Source organism: Spinacia oleracea, chromosome 5, assembly GCF_020520425.1.
Source record: "Spinacia oleracea cultivar Varoflay chromosome 5, BTI_SOV_V1, whole genome shotgun sequence".
NCBI classification, from domain to species: Eukaryota; Viridiplantae; Streptophyta; class Magnoliopsida; order Caryophyllales; family Amaranthaceae; genus Spinacia; species Spinacia oleracea.
The window spans coordinates 18,998,596-19,016,638 of record NC_079491.1 but is presented as its reverse complement, the minus strand read 5'-3'; the positions used below and the strand labels follow the sequence as shown (position 1 = coordinate 19,016,638).

The 18,043-nt window shown below is 39.8% G+C and overlaps 2 protein-coding genes across 7 annotated transcripts; one reads left to right on the top strand and one right to left on the bottom strand.

The window, feature by feature from the left end:
• Positions 1-525: 525 nt before the first annotated feature.
• Positions 526-12,977, top strand: LOC110793704 (peptidyl-tRNA hydrolase, mitochondrial). Of its 6 annotated transcripts, none has more exons than XR_002534765.2 (9): positions 526-978; positions 1,597-1,681; positions 3,200-3,267; positions 3,361-3,411; positions 3,502-3,575; positions 3,857-3,915; positions 3,989-4,065; positions 6,652-6,807; positions 6,937-12,566. XR_002534765.2 is itself a non-coding variant. In XM_056829206.1 (9 exons), the coding sequence occupies exons 1-8, from the start codon at positions 655-657 to the stop codon at positions 5,614-5,616; spliced, it is 744 nt and encodes a 247-aa protein (XP_056685184.1). In that variant the 5' UTR covers positions 527-654; the 3' UTR covers positions 5,617-5,654; positions 12,573-12,977. The 6 variants fall into 6 exon arrangements, 4 of the variants coding, with proteins under 4 accessions (XP_021854301.1, XP_056685184.1, XP_056685183.1 ...); XR_008921612.1 differs by having other exon boundaries at positions 6,652-11,963; positions 12,093-12,566; XM_056829206.1 differs by lacking the exons at positions 6,652-6,807; positions 6,937-12,566 and adding exons at positions 5,611-5,654; positions 12,573-12,977 and having other exon boundaries at positions 527-978.
• Positions 12,978-14,199: 1,222 nt separating this feature from the next.
• LOC110793705 (pentatricopeptide repeat-containing protein At5g46580, chloroplastic) lies at positions 14,200-16,741 on the bottom strand. The gene has a single exon (XM_021998610.2). It carries the CDS (start codon positions 16,495-16,497, stop codon positions 14,353-14,355), a length of 2,145 nt encoding a protein of 714 aa, XP_021854302.1. The 5' UTR covers positions 16,498-16,741; the 3' UTR covers positions 14,200-14,352.
• Positions 16,742-18,043: the final 1,302 nt, after the last annotated feature.

The following is an 18,043-nucleotide window of genomic DNA, read 5'->3' as shown; positions in this document are numbered from 1 at the left end:
TAATATTAAATGTAAAGAAAAAAAGAGTATATCGCTATTCGACGTCCTCGTTCGCTAACGAGGAAGTTTTAAGCGAACGAGTACGTCAATTAAGAAACCCATAAAAAAAGCCGGACAGAATAAAAAAATCAAAAGGTCTTGCGCGCATTAGGTGTACAATAAATTTATTGTACACCAAGATAACTTTTACCCATTTTTTTGTAACTTTAACCTAGTTTTGATTAACTTTTATATTAGTAAAAAAAACGTTGATAGATAAACATTTTAAAGAGTTAAATGATTAATTTTATACATTATTACTGATTTTGAAGAAATAAGTTTTATTAAAATGAACAAATTTATCACTAATAATGAATAACTTTTACATAAATAAGCTTAACTTTTAAACATTTTGAGTTAACGTTTACTGTGGTGTACAATATTTATTGTACAACCCTTGTAATCTGTAAATAAGAATTTGTGTAAAAACATGGTCTAGCTAGCCTCGTGTAAAACTGGAAGGGGATAAATATTTGGATTTATCATTTCCATGTTAAACTTGTGGCCAATAAAATACCCCCAAGTAACGTTAACGATTCCAATTCAACTCTAATCCGCCACTCCAATTTCAATTCAAAAACCCTAGAATCGACATAGAAATTAAGATTTAAGAGTATGAACATTGGTGCAATTTCAATGCCATTTTCATCATCAGCTTTAAATTACTGCTATTTTCGTAGCTCTTGTTTTCCATCATCTTCATCATCTTTTTCGTCTTCTCTAATTTTGAAAACCCTAACATTTTCGTCTGCAAATTCGAATTGGAGAATGACCAATTTTGCTTGTTTATCATCTTCTGCTGAATCTACTACTACCTCCGAGGGAAATACGACGTCGTCTTCTGGTGTTGGTCCGCTTCAGGTTAAGCCTAAGCCTAAACCTTGGCTTCTTGTTGGTCTTGGAAATCCTGGCAAAAAGTACAACGGCACTCGTCATAATGTATAACTTCACTCTCTTCCTTTTGTGGGATTGTGCATTTGTTGTTGGAATTACTTTTCGTAATATTAACTGTGCTTTAAGTTTTTCTAATTGTCGATGAGTTGATTGATTTAGTGATACAGATTATATAGAGTTTAGACCTAACTTATTCGCGAAAAAGAATAAGCTTTGAGCCTTTGATACAGATTTAACTAAGAATTCATGTATTTTGAAAATAGGGAATGTTAAATGCAGAAGATTGAGTTGGGAGATGCCATGATTGATTGCCGTTCATGTGGTTAACTCTTTCGTAGAGATATTTTCGATGTTTCATTATTGGTTTCTACCCAGAGTGGGGTGAAAAAGCATTTCAGGTTGTAATTTCTCTTATGTAGACCATGTAGTACCTACAGTAGTTTCACTAATTTATGTGCAACATGGTTGTTTGATTGTTTTTAGTTTCTACTATAAATGTTGGTACTTTCATTTTTGCTTGCGCATAACAGGCAGGATGCTTTTTTGAATAATGTATCATATCCAACATTAATCCTAGGAAACTGCTTTTTATTTGCTGTGTTGGACTCAGATTTTCCATCGAAGCAATGATTATGAGTCTTATGACTTCCTACTATGTTTTAGGTTGGCTTTGAGATGGTAGACACCATAGCAGAAGCGGAAGGGATTTCAATGAGTAGTGTTTCTTTTAAAGCTTCATTTGGGAAAGGTACTCCTGCTCGTTTGTTTCGTTTTCTACATACTTGAATAGCCTAGATAAATTTGTAGCTTCTGAAATCCGAACTATGGAATGCATAAGGCAACATCACATGCTTCAGCTAGTAAATATCATGTAATAACTTTTATAGGAAATGTTAAATAAAAAAAGGAGTTAATCATTCAAGTAAAATGTTTTACTTCGTATTAGGAATTTTGGGGATTTCTATTTCATTAGAAAGGGTACGATGTTTAGCAAATAATAGTTATAGTGTTTATGTCATGTTTCCTGTGATTTTCTTTGTGACTAGTTAGTGTTCGGCACTCGTATTATTTCTGAGTTTACTGCCTAATTTAACCTTTTATTGTCTGTCTTTAGGTCTACCTTCCTACTGCTATATTTATTATACTAACTAGATACAATATTTTTTGGATAAGAAATACGGAGTATTTTGTTATTAAAACTTGGGAAGGGTTTTACAAAAAGTGGTCAAGGTGTCCTGACAAAGAAACACTAACAAAATTACAGATAACCCCTATTCCTGTGTATCTTGATATCTCCCTTAGGAGAATAATTTTGGAAAGCCCCATCATCAATAGCCCATAAGAAAGCTAACAAAGTCACTTTATCCCATAGAAAATCACGCACAACAGCACAAGGTAACATTGTTAAAAATTCAACCATATTTTTCTATCCATCATGCCACAAGATTGCCATCGCAGCATTGCTGCATTTTGTCAAATAAACTTCTCCTTTTCCTTACCAAAAACCCACAATTCGAATCTGTAACCACTCCTGAATGTTAAAAGATCACTAAGCACACCTATACACCGTAAAGAGGCTTCTACGAAGGCTATTATACTATTCACAATACAGAAAAACATTCGAGCAAGACTCCCTGCTAGCTTGCCGAAGCAAGTAGCATATATCCGGTGAGATAGCCAGCTTCAATCTACAGAGCTAGCGGAAAGCGGAAGCATATCATTCAAGTTGATCCTTGCAAAAGCTAGTGTCAGACTGTCAATACAACTTCTTTCATCCTAATAGGGACGATTTTCAGATGATTTTTCTAGTGGGAACGCAAGATATTTAGGTGGACAATTCAAACAAGTAAGGAAGGACTTACAAGAAAAATGATGGATCTTATGGAAGTAGTACTTTTAAGTTACTAATAAGATTTTTTTTTTTGTTATACCAAAATTTATTCATTTTTTACAGTGACCTCAAAATTTTTACAGAACTTTTATTTATTTAAGTAAATACTTTATTTATATACAGGATTGTAAATGCATGTACACATTATCAAAGTATTAACTCAGCAATAACTTAAAGCTACTCTAAGCTATCCATAGAATGTTAGTTTACCCCTACCCCCATCTGCAATCATTTTCAATGGGGAGAAAATGCAATAGAGAGATGAGAATCTGTAAAATTATCCCTGAAACAAGAAGAACGCTATGTGTCTAAGAATTTCTCAACTTTGGTTTCCTACTACTTGTTAACTAATTTAGTAGCTCTTAACTTACTCAGGTTACATTGGAAAAGTTCCAGTTATCCTATCCAAGCCACAAACTTTCATGAATGTCAGTGGTGAGTCTGTAAGTAGCTTATGAGCTTATCTTAGAAGATCTATTATTTGTTGGAACTTTAAACCTGGAGATGGTGACTAAACTTTGAAAATTTCTTTGTAGGTCGGTCCTATGGTTTCGTATTATAAGATCCCCCTGAATCAAGTACTGGTGGTAATATGCTATTCACGAATTCTTCCTATGGTGTTAGTTTTGATATTCTTAAACTCCATATATTCAAACAGATATTTGGCTTTCTTACAGATTTATGATGATTTGGATCTGTCTTTTGCGAGATTGCGGCTTTTACCGAAGGGCGGTCATGGAGGTCACAACGGGTATTTACCTTCTAGGCACTTCCTGTGTTATGTTATTTATGAGCTATAAGTGCTTAGGTTAGGTTTTATATTTGAATTACTCTTCCAAATCGTTAGGGAAAGGCTGTCATAGCTTTTAAGTTTTTCTTTGTCTTCTGAGATTGTAGGATATGTTATTAGTCAAGCTTGTAGCTTCACAAGCATGGCAGAGAATGTTGCTTTATGCCAATTAAATATGAAATTTCACAGGCAAACAATTATTTTTTTTGGAGAATGTAACGTTTTTTTTAATGTGCCTGTAGGATGAGAAGTGTCATTGATCATTTCAAAGGAAACCGCGACTTTCCACGTTTAAGAATAGGTAAATTAATTTTTGGTGAAAGGCCACATTTTATTTATTAGTGCCATGAATCTTAGTGTGAAATTTCTTACAGGAATTGGGCGGCCTCCTGGAAAGATGGACGCTGCAAATTTTGTTCTTCGTCCATTCAGTAAACAAGAACGCGAAGAGGTGAGAGGCCTACTTCTATTTAATTTGCATGTTACCCTGTCCATCGGGGACCTGAGAAAAGGTTTCTTTTTCTTCTTTGCTTAATTTAAAATTTGATAGAATTTGATAACAACGCTGACGGTTCTTGTTAGCCGACCCTAAATCATTCTGGGAATAAGGCTTTTTTTGTTGTTGCTGTTGTTGTTTGCTAAGGGAGCTGTTTGATGCAACATATTTTGTCACTTCTGTTGTGCTGCTGACTTACTGTTGTGTTCCACAAATTCCAACAGTTTTTTCCATGAATTGTAGATTTTAGTCTTTGTAAGCTCCTCTTTTCCCAAGTTTCAAGATAAATATTTTAAGGTGAACCTCTTAAGTTTGATTCTAATAGGCATTTATAGCGTAAGACTAGAAGAAAACCTAGGTATAGCCTAAGTAGTATGTAAGGCAGTTATTTAGAGAAAGGTGTTGCATGGAGAGTTAAAAATTTATTGTTTGATAGTGAGAGAAGTGGTGAGAACTTAAGTTTTTTGCCAACTTGCTACCGGTGTGTACTATCTTCGACTGATTAGGAGTAACTGGGTAAGGCTGTGTGCACATGTACCGTACTACCATCCCACCTTCCGTCAATAGCCTATCCATACGTTGGAATCATTTCTCCTAGTCCTTTCATAAGAGTCATAACCCAAGTCTTCTCTAGTGTAAGATGTGGACTGGAATACAGCAATGTAATAGCATCAGTATCTTCTCCACCGTAAGTATCCTTATGACATCGAGCCATGCAAACACTATCCTTTGTGTAATGATTATTATTTATGCTGATTCATTACAGGTTATGGTATTTATAACTTTATAAGGTGAATTTATTGTATTTTTGGGCCCTTGTGGTGGTGATACGTCCTTGTGCTCTTGATTCCCCCCCTGAAATCATCTCCTTTTTTTTTCTGGTGTTTGGAATAAAAGACCTAAATCCACATTGGTTTTTGTTTAATATATTTATCAAGTATTATCTCTGATTTATGACATTTTTGTTAAATCTTCTCTAATCTCTACTGCAATTTATATGTATTTTGGGCTCAGAGGAATCTTGCTGTGCCGCTGTGCTTATAAAATGATGCATGCGATTTTGGTCAGGTAGAACCTGTTAAAATGGTTAATATTAATACAACTAAGTTGAATGGTTGGTTGATATATATTTCAAAATCTACCAGGAGGTAGTTTACATCCAAATCACAACTTGGAAAATCATCATCCTATAATCTTTGCACAATTTCCCAAGGCTGGAAATGGCTTAATTATGAATGACCTTATTACCGCTACATTTAACAAACGACCAAACTACTTCATCAAAACAAGAGCACAAAATAATACTGTCATCAATAATTAAATAAATGCCACTGCTGCCATGTGAACCACCGCGCAGAGCCTGAAAGGCCACGCACTCTCAAGCACACCTCAGTGAAAGCCAAATTCTTCTTAGTTGGGGGCTAGTTTTCTAATGAACATTATCTTCAAGAAAATGTTTAGCTAGTAGTAGTATGAACCAATTTAGTGTCATTCCCACAGGACTAGGTTCCTCAAGGCAATTGGGGGAAAGAGCACAAGGAATGGTAAAGATCTCTGAATCTTTAATCAACTCAGTTTCACGACATTGAGGATTTTGTCACGTTGCTTATCATATTCCTAAAATCTAGTGTGTCTACATTTGTGATTTATTCATGCTCGTGGTGAAATTTGTTACTCCCTCTGAATGTTCTTTCCACTTGCTTTTTTGCACGTTTTCAATGCATATTGAATCATCAATATCTTTAAATACTAGTTATTGAAGAAAATATAAAAAGTTGATATTTTGAAACTACAAATCAAGAAAATCAAATAAGATCTCACATGAATATGTTTTGACTTATATATTATCGAAGAGTATTAGATACCATTTTCATTAGAATCTTTATACCTATAAAGATTATATAAGTGGAAGAACTTTTAGAAACGGAGGGAATAGTAGTTGTTGACTTGTTGCAATGATAAATTCATTTATGTAAGAAAAAGTTAGTTATATATTCTTTTCGATTGAATGATGGCTATAAGAGCCTTTTAACAAGCAATTAGTCTCAAACTCTCAAAGTTGGAAGTTCTGGTTGGCCAATACAACCCGATTCATGCGTTGCAAAAAAGTCTTACGTATTGGATATTAATTTGGAACTTATGTTTGGTACGGAGAGTGGTAACAATTAAGGATGATAATGAAGTTCTAGAGGAAAAAAGATCATATGAAGAGGAATACTAAATTATAAGTCTTTTGTTTTGGTAGATGCAACCTTTCTCTTTTTGCACTATTCACACTCTACTTTCCATATTTTTGGTGTTTATACTTGAGAAAAAACATAGTTATGTGTGATCTTGTTAGATTCATCTCAGCAAGTACTTTCAAAATATCTAGCTTTACTTATTGATAATAAGAAATTAATTGTGGAAATCATGCATTGACAAGCATGAAAATAAAAGTGTTGCATCTAAAAGAACAGAGGAAGTACTTCATAATACAGATTTCATGCATATCGTGATTTATGCAATCAAAGTTTCATGAAAAAACCTTCTCATGTTCAGCTATACTGCAATGTTCCCAGTCAACCTGTCACACAACAACCAACAAGCACAACAAGAATATGGAAGAAGAGAGCTTTTGATTAATACACCAAATAGGTGGAAGTTTGAGTTACACTTCTAGTAGCTTGAGGCCACCAATCTCCTTAGTAACTTCAGGTTACCAATCTCTACACAACTCACAAATTACACAATCCTCTCTCTCTCTTCCTTTCTTCTATTTATGCACTAGGACTAATATCTAGTACGGTTCATTAATTGCTTGCTGCTGCTGCTTTTGTTGTGTAGTGTGGCAACGCTCCTTTGCTCCCACTCCTCTCTTCACTGTGATATTGGTCTTCTGTTGCAGCAGTCATTTGTCCCTTCTGCTTTAGCCTCCTGCTGTACACCAAGGGAACACGTGTAGGGTCAGGATGGTTCATTACATTACCTCGCCCCAAAAGACTCACCTTGTCCTCAAGGTGGAAGTCCGGGAAACGATCTTGAAGCATGGCAGCCTCCTCCCAAGTGGCTTCAAATGTCTGCAGCCCTTTCCATTTGACCAAGACTTCCACTATCACTTCTGCACCTCTCCTGTTATGGCGCATCTTCTAACTCACTGGTCAGCTGGTCGGGAATTGAAGCAGAGATCACCTGAGTACCCACAGCTCTCCTCAACTGAGACACGTGGAACACGTGGAAAACTGGGTGTATTTTACATGTGTGAGGCAATTTTAACTTGTAAGCAACATGGCCTATCCTCTGAAGCACCTCATAGGGCCCGTAGAATCTTGCAGCCAGTTTTTCGAAAGGCCGTTTGGCTAGTGATCGTTGCCTATAGGGTTGAAGTTTTAGGAAGACCGCATCCCCAACCTCAAACTGCTCATCCCTCCTTTTCTTGTCTGCATTTTCTTTCATCACTTGCTGGGCTTTAAACAAGTTAATTCTTAACTCATCCAGCATATAGTCCCTCTCCTTCAAGGTCTCCTCTACACTGCCAACAGTTGTATGGTGATCACCAACGCGCCACAATTTTGGTGGGTCCTTGCCGTATACTATCGTGAATGGGGACACTTTTGTGGACAAGTGCGGGGATGTATTGTACGAGTATTCGGCCCAATGCAGCCATTTGGCCCACTCCTTGGGCTTTTCTCCGGCAAAACACCTCAAGTAGGTTTCAAGACCTTTGTTCACATTCTCGGTCTGCCCATCTGTTTGTGGGTGGTAGGAAGTGCTTCGTTTCAGTTCGGTCCCATTGAGTCTAAAGAGCTCTTTCCAGAAAACACTCAAGAAAACTCGATCACGATCAGAAACGATTGATGTCGGAAACCCATGTAGCCTCACCACTTCCTTGACAAAGTTATGAGCCACAGTTAAGGCGGTGAAGGGGTGTTTTAGCCCGATAAAATGAGCGTACTTGGACAATCTGTCCACCACCACAAGAATTGAATTGAACCCCTTGGACAGTGGCAATCCTTCTACGAAATCCATGGTTACCTCTTCCCATACGGCTGTGGGGATGGGCAGTGGTTGGAGCAAACGTGCTGGGCTTCGTTGGGAGTGTTTGTTTTTCTGACATGTTACACACTTCTGTACGTGGTCCGCGATCTGTTTGCGCATCCCCTGCCAATACCATTCCGAGGCCAATCTTAAGTACGTTTTGACCTCCCCCGAGTGACCCCCCGTAGGTGAGTCATGATACTCCCGTAGTAGATTGGGTATGAAAGATGAAGACTTTGTGAGTACCATTCTTCCCTTGTATAGCAGCTTACCCTCCACCAAATGAAATCCCTTCATCTCTTTCCCTGCAATCAGATCTGCCTTGAGTTTCTGGAGCATCTTGTCCTTCTCAACTTCTTCCTCCAGAGCCTCCCAATCGATTCCCTGAGAGGAAATCAACGCCCCCAACTCATGACTGCCATATTCCAGTGTCCCTTCCTCCTTTCTGGATAGGGCATCAGCAACCCTATTCGAAGTGCCGGGCTTATATTGAATCTCAAAATCAAACCCAATAAGCTTCCTTACCCACCTCTGGTAGTCAGCCCCAATCTCCCTTTGTTGATTGATGTGACGTAGGCTTTGCTGATCGGTCCGTATGATAAAGTGACGACCCATCAGATAATGCTTCCACTTTTGGACCGCTAGACATACGGCCATCAACTCCTTCTCGTAGATGGACTTATCCCGAGCTCTCGGCCCGAGTATCCGACTGTGGAAAGCAATTGGCTTGCCTTCCTGCATCATTACGGCACCTAAGCCATGACCCGAAGCATCTGTTTCGATGACAAACGCTTTATGGAAGTTGGGCATTGCAAGCACGGTGGCTGTGATCATGGCTTCTTTTAATTTTTCGAACGCCCTGGTGGCTGTCTCGGTCCACCCGAATGAGTCTTTGCGCAGCTGGTCAGTTAAGGGCTGTGCTATATGGGCGTAGCCGGCTATGAATTTGTGGTAATAGCCCGTGAGGCCCAGAAAACCACGTAGTTCCCTCAAGTTGCGTGGAGTGCTCCACTCTTTCATGGCTTGAATTTTCTCCTGGTCGACGGCCACACCTTGACCCGAAATCACGTGACCTAGGTATGCCACCTCCTGCTTCCCAAATTCACATTTTTTGAAATTTGCAAATAATTGATTTTCCTCTAGAGCAGCCAGTACTAACTTCATATGCCTGCTATGCTCACTTTCACAGGAACTATAAACAAGAATGTCATCAAAAAATACGAGTACAAATTTTCGTAAATAAGAACGGAATACCTCATTCATGAGTGATTGAAAAGTTGCCGGGGCATTGGTTAACCCGAATGGCATCACCAGAAATTCGTAGTGCCCCTCATGAGTCCGGAAAGCGGTTTTGGGAGTGTCTTCCGGGCGGACTAGTATCTGATGGTAACCGGCTTTCAAATCAAGTTTTGAAAACACCTTAGCGCCATGAAGCTCGTCCAATAGCTCATCAATCACCGGAATCGGGTACAATCGGGTACTTGTCCGGCACCGTCTCCTTATTCAAGGCCCGATAGTCGACACAAAATCTCCAAGACCCGTCTTTCTTCTTCACCAACAACACGGGACTCGAATACGGGCTGGTGGAAGGCTTAATAATTCCAGCATCCAACATTTCACAGATCAACCTCTCAATCTCGTCTTTCTGGATTTGTGGATAACGGTATGGTCTCACACCCAGCGGGTTGCTGCCCTCTTTCATTGTGATCGCGTGCTCGTGTCCTCTGACCGGAGGTAACCCCTTGGGCTGCTCAAACACCCCCTTAAATTCCTCTAATAACCCACGCAAGAAAGGGGGAGGGTCTGCCCCAGCCTTGGCTTCCTCTTCTAGTTTGTTGAACTCCACCAAAATACCCCCTCCTTCCTTCCGTAACACCTTCATCATTGCCTTCAAGGATATTCTCGAGCGAGCCAGTGACGGGTCACCCCTAAGTGTGACGAGCCACTGAATGCCAAGAATTATGTCTGAATTTCCTAACTCCAGAGGCAGAAAGTCCTCCGTGACTATGGTGTCTTCGTTGAGCCTGAGGGGTACTTCCTTGCAAATGCCCGTACCTCGTACCGCGGCACCGTTCCCGAGTGACACTCCAAACTCCCCGGATTTGGTGACTGGAATTTTCAATTGTTCCACTGCCTTGACAGAGATGAAGTTATGGGTAGCCCCCGGGTCGACCATTACTACCACCTCCCCTTCCCCGATTTTCCCCAGCAACTTCAACGTTTTTGGGTTGGTAATACCCACAATTGAATTAATACACAGAGGTTGTCTGAATTTCTTCTTCATCAGGTATCTCCATGGCTCGAAATTCATTGTCTTCCCCTTCCTCTTCTACCTCGTCCTCATCTACCAACAGTACACTTACCTCCTTCCTTTTGCATTGATGCCCTACTCCCCATCTCTCATCACATCGGAAGCAAAGCCCTTTCGCCCTCTTTTCCTGTAGTTCCCGATCAGTCAGACGCCGTGTCTCCCCGGAGAATCTCGCCGACGACGCGGTGGATTTGGCCGGAGCTATGGTGTTGGAGCCTTCGTAAGAATTTACAGATGTTGTAGTGGGTGTTTTAAAACCCCCTCCCCTGGCAGTTGGGTTGTAATGGTTTGAACCCAACCCATGAGATTGGGCCTTGGAAACAGAACTGTTAAGTGGAGAAGAATTTGGGCCTTTACTGAAATAAGAGAACTGGCCTGTTTTTGCTGACCCATTTATGCTTCTTTGCAACCCATTAACCCGGTTTCTCTCTTCGACCCGAACTGCTAAATCCATCATGTCGTCCAACGTATAAGGATTCAGCACCCTAATTTCTGCTTTAATGTCAGCCTTCAACCCATTAATGAATTGCCCCATCATGATACTATCTGGCACATCCTCTAGAGGAGACGCTAACTCGATAAAGCGGCGTTGGTACTCCTCCACCGTTGTCGTTTGTGTCGCCGCCAGCCACTGCTCGTGAAGGCTTCCCGAGTTGGTGGGCCGATATTTGGCTAAGATCTTGATTTTCAGTTCAGCCCAGGTCTTTATCGGTCGCCGCCGTGACTCGAAGGTAAACCATCTTAGCGCATCCCCCTCCATAGAAACCACCGCTGCCTCCATCTTCTCACTCTCACTTAATCTGTAAAATTCAAAATACTTCTCTCCCCTGAGAATCCACCCATCAGGATCACTGCCCTCAAACAACGGCATGTCCAGCTTCCGGTACTTCCAGTGACCGCCCCCTCCTCCGTCCTCATACCCGCCTCCTCTTCCAAAGCCCCTTCCGTTCCGTGGTACCCTGACCTCCGAGAAATTTTCCTCCTCCTCTGCCGCGAACGGTTGTGGTTGCCCTGGCACCTGCGCCATTAATGCCTTAACTTCCTCTTGGAACTTTTCTTGCGCCTTGCTCAAGATCTCCATTTGGTTGTTTTGTTCCACCCTAAACCTGTCCAGCCTTCCTTCCAGACGAGTAGTGGCCTCATTCACCATATCTCTGTTTTTCTGTTGCTCCTCCTCACTCTTGGCCGCAAAATTCTTGGTTAAAGTTTCTTGGAAGGCAGCCATTCCTTCAGCTAAGGTTTGCTGTATCGTCGCCTCCATTCCTTCCATCCTCTGATTCACCTCTGCGAACCCATTTTCTAACGCCTCCAACCTCTGTGAATTTGGTTGTACCATGGTTGTTCTCCCTGGGATCGTGGCTGCTCTGATACCAAGTGCAATGTTCCCAGTCAACCTGTCACACAACAACCAACAAGCACAACAAGAATATGGAAGAAGAGAGCTTTTGATTAATACACCAAATAGGTGGAAGTTTGAGTTACACTTCTAGTAGCTTGAGCCCACCAATCTCCTTAGTAACTTCAGGTTATCAATCTCTACACAACTCACAAATTACACAATCCTCTCTCTCTCTTCCTTTCTTCTATTTATGCACTAGGACTAATATCTAGTACGGTTCATTAATTGCTTGCTGCTGCTGCTTTTGTTGTGTAGTGTGGCAACGCTCCTTTGCTCCCACTCCTCTCTTCACTGTGATATTGGTCTTCTGTTGCAGCAGTCATTTGTCCCTTCTGCTTTAGCCTCCTGCTGTACACCAAGGGAACACGTGTAGGGTCAGGATGGTTCATTACATATACCTGGGAGTTGGTTTGCGGGCCTCTGTTAAGTTTCACGGCATATTCAAATTTTAGGGAGTTATGATTGTATATTTTTTGCTCCACGTTGCATCTTGACATTGTGAATATGGAGAAAGTTCTATTTTCAATTTGGAGTTTTTGAAGAAACCCCTTTAGTTAATTTAAGTGAAACAAAAAAAAAGCCATTTTTGAAATAAAAATATCATACAACAATGGTTAAGCTGAACCCACATACGGTTGTTAAATTGCTCTTGCTTATCATTCTGATTGCCTGTGTTTTTTGTGCCAAAATCTCAATCAAGTTTTCCCTAAATGGATGCCATTTTTTTGAGTGCAGTTGGATCTGACATTGCATACGGGATTGGATGCAGTACGGATACTTTTGCTAGAAGGATTCAATAAAAGTGCCACATTTGTGAATAGTGCAAAGCCTCTACAACAGCTTGGCTGATCAAGAATACTATTTTCTTGGAAGTTGAACTGCAATTATGCTAATCATAAATTATTTATTTATACTTCGTAACTGTCAATATATAAATCCATGAAATTATTCAGAGCTTAACCTTCAAATTTTAAGATTTGAAGGCTTTCCTATCCAAATTATGAAGAGATATCCCACCATTTTTGTATTTAACTGAGTGCTACAGAAGGTGATAGGTTGTGTAATTCTTTATTTGTTGAAAAGCTTATATACTGGCTTCAGCCGATTATTCAGGTAACGATATTGTCCTTGTTGTGGGAATGTGCTTTCTTCCAATTTAGTTGAAGGATTTACATCAACCTATTTCAAAACTGTCGCAGCTGTTTCTTTTTGAAGTTGCTTCTTCAAAGTTGCCATTAAGCTACTTGATTTTTTTTTATTTTTTTTTTGCGCAAATGAGCCACAAGGCCAATAATATATTAAAACGGGGGAGGGGATTCGAACCAGAAACCTATTGTACACAGGCCCTCAGACTTAACCACTAGGCTGAGACATCATTGATACCATTAAGCTACTTGATAGTTGTCCTTTTAATCATACTCCGTCTTTGTTGTGTATTTATGTTTGACAATGGTTTTTTAACTGTCTAGTCTGAATTGTAACTTCTGATAACTTCCCTAGTTCAGGTTTTGTATTTCTTGTACTACCACTAAAATTGCCCATATTCTTAAAATGGTTGTTTCATTGAGTTTGCCCAATTCTGTTTATGACCTATTTCCCCCACTCAACAACCCATGCCCAACCATGACAAGACAAATAAAGAGCCCTCTGCAAATCTCCTTGGGCGTTTGGCAAATCTCCTTGGGCGTTTGGCAAATCTATACTAGTATTTAATAAATGGAACATTTGCTAGAAATCTGGAGTGTTACGTGTTCCTCTTTGAAATTTTTTCCTTCCCAATTTCATGTATCTTCACCACCAAAAAATTCATGTCCCTTCAACTTCAATAAATTTCTTTCTTAGTGAAATACGAAATGAAATGCATTTATTCTTTTAGTCATATTATAAATTGAAAAATTAAACTCACCTTTAAAAAATAACAAAAGCCCGTGCAGGACTACATGGCACGGGAACAATATTAGATCTTGCCCTAATTTGCTCTGCCGCCCATCTCTCTCCCCAACCCCGTTCACCCCACCTCCTCCCTTGGGCAGGTCCGCGGGCACACTATCACACTCCGCTCTAGTAGCAGCCGCAATAATGATCCTGCCCCGAACTCAGCTTTGAATCCTCTAACGTAAGACATTAACTTCTGCCACATAGAAACCTTCTCATTCTCAGTATCATCCTCCTTCACAAATATCCCTCCATCTCGAAGAAACTCCCCTGTAACGCCGCCAGTTTAAGTAATACTTGGAAAATGATTGAGGAAATCCATTCTAACAGCACAGGTTTACATCCTAAATCATTCCAGTCTTTGTTTTGGAGATATATACCAGACTACTGATTAATCATTGAGCAGAATTAGAGTTGATGAATTCCATTGCGAGGAATCATAATTTGGAGGTTGCATAACAATGAAAACTGATACATTATGCTCTTCCGAAGGCTTTCATAGACAAAAATTTAAAATTTTGGCAGCCTACAGAAGGGCCAATATATTACAAAACTTAAGTAATATTAACAGCTTCTAGCTCTAGTTTAAGACTGTTAAAGCAGGAGATGGTACCCTAGATTGTGCCCATGAGACTATATCATCTCGAGTAGCAACAAAACAGCCAACTCTATCTTCACTAAGCCTAAATGGTGCTGCCAATTTCTCTATATGTGAAGCAAATGCACTAGCTAGACCTTGAGAAAATTTGTGAGTTCCTGCACCAGTATACGCAGAAAATAACTCTGGCAATGCCTCTTCTCGTTCTACAATATTCGATAGACTTGTCATCCACTCTTCTAATGCAGTGTGAGCTGCACCAACAGATAGTGACCTCACATTCAAACTCCACTCACCTGTGGTTTTCTTGTGTAAACCTGGGTACAATCCAAATATTGTTCCTAGATATAAAAGTTCATGACCTCTCTCTTTCAAATTTCTTTTCCTGCATATGTCAATCAAGCAATTACAGAAGGGTCTTCGAGAATCAACTTGTGCATCAGTAAGTATAACCTTGAACTCTTCCTTCAACCTATCAAATTTAGTTCCCTCTTCATTTAGCAAGCTGATGAAGGCAACCAATTTTGGGTTTGCTCGTCCCAAACAACCAAGAACCATGTTAGCATCTTCAGTGTTATCACATAATGACACAACTGAAAGCAGGCAACCACAGAGTCTATCATCTGGCTTGATGCCTCTCTGCATCGACACCTCGAAAACTCTAACCAACTCATCAATTCTCTGACTCTTTCCTAAGCACTGAATCAGACAAGTGCATCCCATGATATTAAGCTCAACACCCTTTTTCGACATTTCCTCAAACACCTCCATTGCCCTATCAACCTTCCCACCACTACCATATACGTTAAGCATTGCCGTGTAGCTAAAACTATCTGGTATACAATACTTGGAGTTCTTCATATCTTCAAAGAGCTTCTCAGCCTCTTCTTCCAATCCGAGGTCTGCACACATACTCAGCAATGTGTTATACAGGATGAAGTCCATAGGCCATCCATTTAACCTCATTCTCTCCCAGAGTTCCAAGGCATCCTTATTCCACCTTGCCCTACCATAGACTTTAACGAGTGCTGTTAGGGTTTTCTCATTTGGGGTAACACCTGAATCAACCATTTCCTCGAATAAACTCCTAGCCAAACCAGGCTTTCCAGCCTTACCCAATGCCTCTAACAAAGTATTGTAAACTATCAAATTAGGCTGTACCCCAAGTGTCTTCATCTCCTGTAACACAAACCTAATACCATCGTAGTCCCCTGCCTCACCAAACATCTTACATAGAACAGAAAATGCTATATGATCCGGCTTCCACCCGCTCGCTCTCCCTCTTTCATACAAACTCATGACCTCCTCAACTTTCCCTAACTTAGCATACACATCTAGAACAGCTGAGTAAGTGACCTCATCAGGCATCACACCAGTCTTATACATCCTCTCAAACCATTCCACAGCTTTATCAAAGAGATTACACCTCTTAGCACAAGTAATAATCGTTGAATAAGTAATGTTATCGAGCTCGATATTATTACCTATCATCTCATTAGCAAGACCTTCAATAAGCTCAAACTGCCTACCAAACCTCAAAGACTTCATAGTAACATTGTAATAGATAGTTTCCATAGGAAACAAATTCTGGGTTTTCACCCAATTGAAGAAAAGCAAAGCCTTTTCCCATGGTTTCAAAGAATTAAGCATCAAAAGGGCGTTTTCTTTGGTAATTGGATGTGGGATTTCCTCCAGAATTGCAAAGAAAGTTTCTTCAGAAGTAGAATCACAGTCATTCAGTTTCTTTGCAAAAAGCTTGAGGTCCCTAATTTGGGGATTATAAGCATAAGGAGAGCGTTTCTGGCGTTGCAGCGAAAGAACAGAAGGCTTAGGTTTAGTGGGATTGACCCAAGTAGATTTTGGCGGTTTAATGAGAAGCTGAGCTTTATCTTTAGCGTTTTCTGAGAGAATAGTAGTAGAAAGAGGCTTAAGTTGGTCAGAGAGTGATGGATTTTTCTGGGGTTCTTCCAATTTGGGTGGGGATTTAGAGGAATTGCAGAAAATGGTAGATTTTCTAATGGGATACCTGGAGATTTTAGGGAAGAAATTGGGATGTTTGGATTCAGAAACATTTGAAACATTCATATTATAAAGAAGATCCATAGACATGGTGAGAGGAGCAGACATTAGAATGAAAGAGAGACAGACAGAGAAAGAAATGAGTTACCTTATCTATCTATCTATTGAGCAATGAAGCGTGAAAAACCCTTGATTTGAGCCTTAAACCCTTCCATTCTGAATGCAGATAAGGGAGTGAGACTGTGAGAGGGAAGCAAGAGGAGAGGATAGGGGTTGGGAAAAGGAAGCTAGATATTTTATACTCCACTGTTTTTCAAATTTCCCTCAACTGTCCCTTAGAACCAAAACCCAAGAGTCCAAGACCAAATGGGTTCAAATGTAATACCCTACATTTCTTCGGTCCGAATAAGACATAATTAGAGCTGTCTAAAAAGGTCATCGGGCCGGGTCCGAGTCGGGTCATCTCGGTTCTCGAATCATTTCCAGGTCGTGTCGGGATCAGAGCGGAATGGTTTCGGTCGGGTCATGTCGGATTTTTTCCCCATTTCGGGTACAAGTCGGGTTCTGGTCGAGTCATATTTCGGTCGGGATCAATTTTGATTTTGGTTCGTATATAGTCGAGTTTGAATCAGATTTGTAGCAGTTAATCTCGGGTTAGGGTCAAGTTCGGATCGGATGATTTTCGGGTCGGTTAAAATTCAGATTGGGTTCACTCTCGTAGACGGGTTAAGATCGAGTCCAAAAAATATCTTTTGAAAATTGGGTTCGGCTCAGCGTCGGATTGGATTCACTCTCAAACACGGGTTTGTAGCAATTAGCTTTTGTTTATTTAAATAATGACGTTAAGGTGTTCAACAAGTTTCCATATTTTCGGATCACGTAATAAAATTAATAATATAGACTTGTGGTTGAAGTTACTATTTGATCGGGTAAATGGATGGATTGTCAACATATCGGGTAAAATCGTGTGTCAGATTGTCACATGTCTGGTCAATAACAAGTTTCATCGAGTTACAACCAATTTTGAGTTTATATCAGGTCGGGTGTTTAATCGGGTTCGGATCAGTGTCGGGTCAGGTTAATTAGGTTATCGATCATCTTCAGGCTGGGTACCTGGTTCAAGTGGGTCATACAATACCAGGTCAAAATCGATTATCGATTTTATCGGGTCGGGTACAGGTAGGGTAAGAGTTTCCTGTTTTGACAATATTCCGGGTTTTGGTCGGTTACCGGTACTGTCGGTTCAGGTCAGGTCACTTTTTGACAACTCTAGACATAATGACTTACTATCTCTGTTTCTAAAAGTTATCTACGCTCACAATTTGTAATGACTCCAAGCAATATTTAACCACTAATATATCCAAATCTATATGTTAAAAAATTATAAAAAGTTGATATTTTGAAAATACATACCGAGACAATTTAACAAGATCTCACATAATAATCTTTTGATATATGTAATTAGTGGGAATTACCAGTCAAATTTTTTATATTTTGGACACAAATTCTAAAGTGTAAAGAACTTTTTGGAACGAAGGTTGTATAAATTAGGAACAAATTACTAAAAATAGTGAACGAAATTTAACTCAAAAAGTTTCGCATGTACAAGGTTTACAATAAATTTAGGGGCTTACTATTTTACCGCCTCATGTTA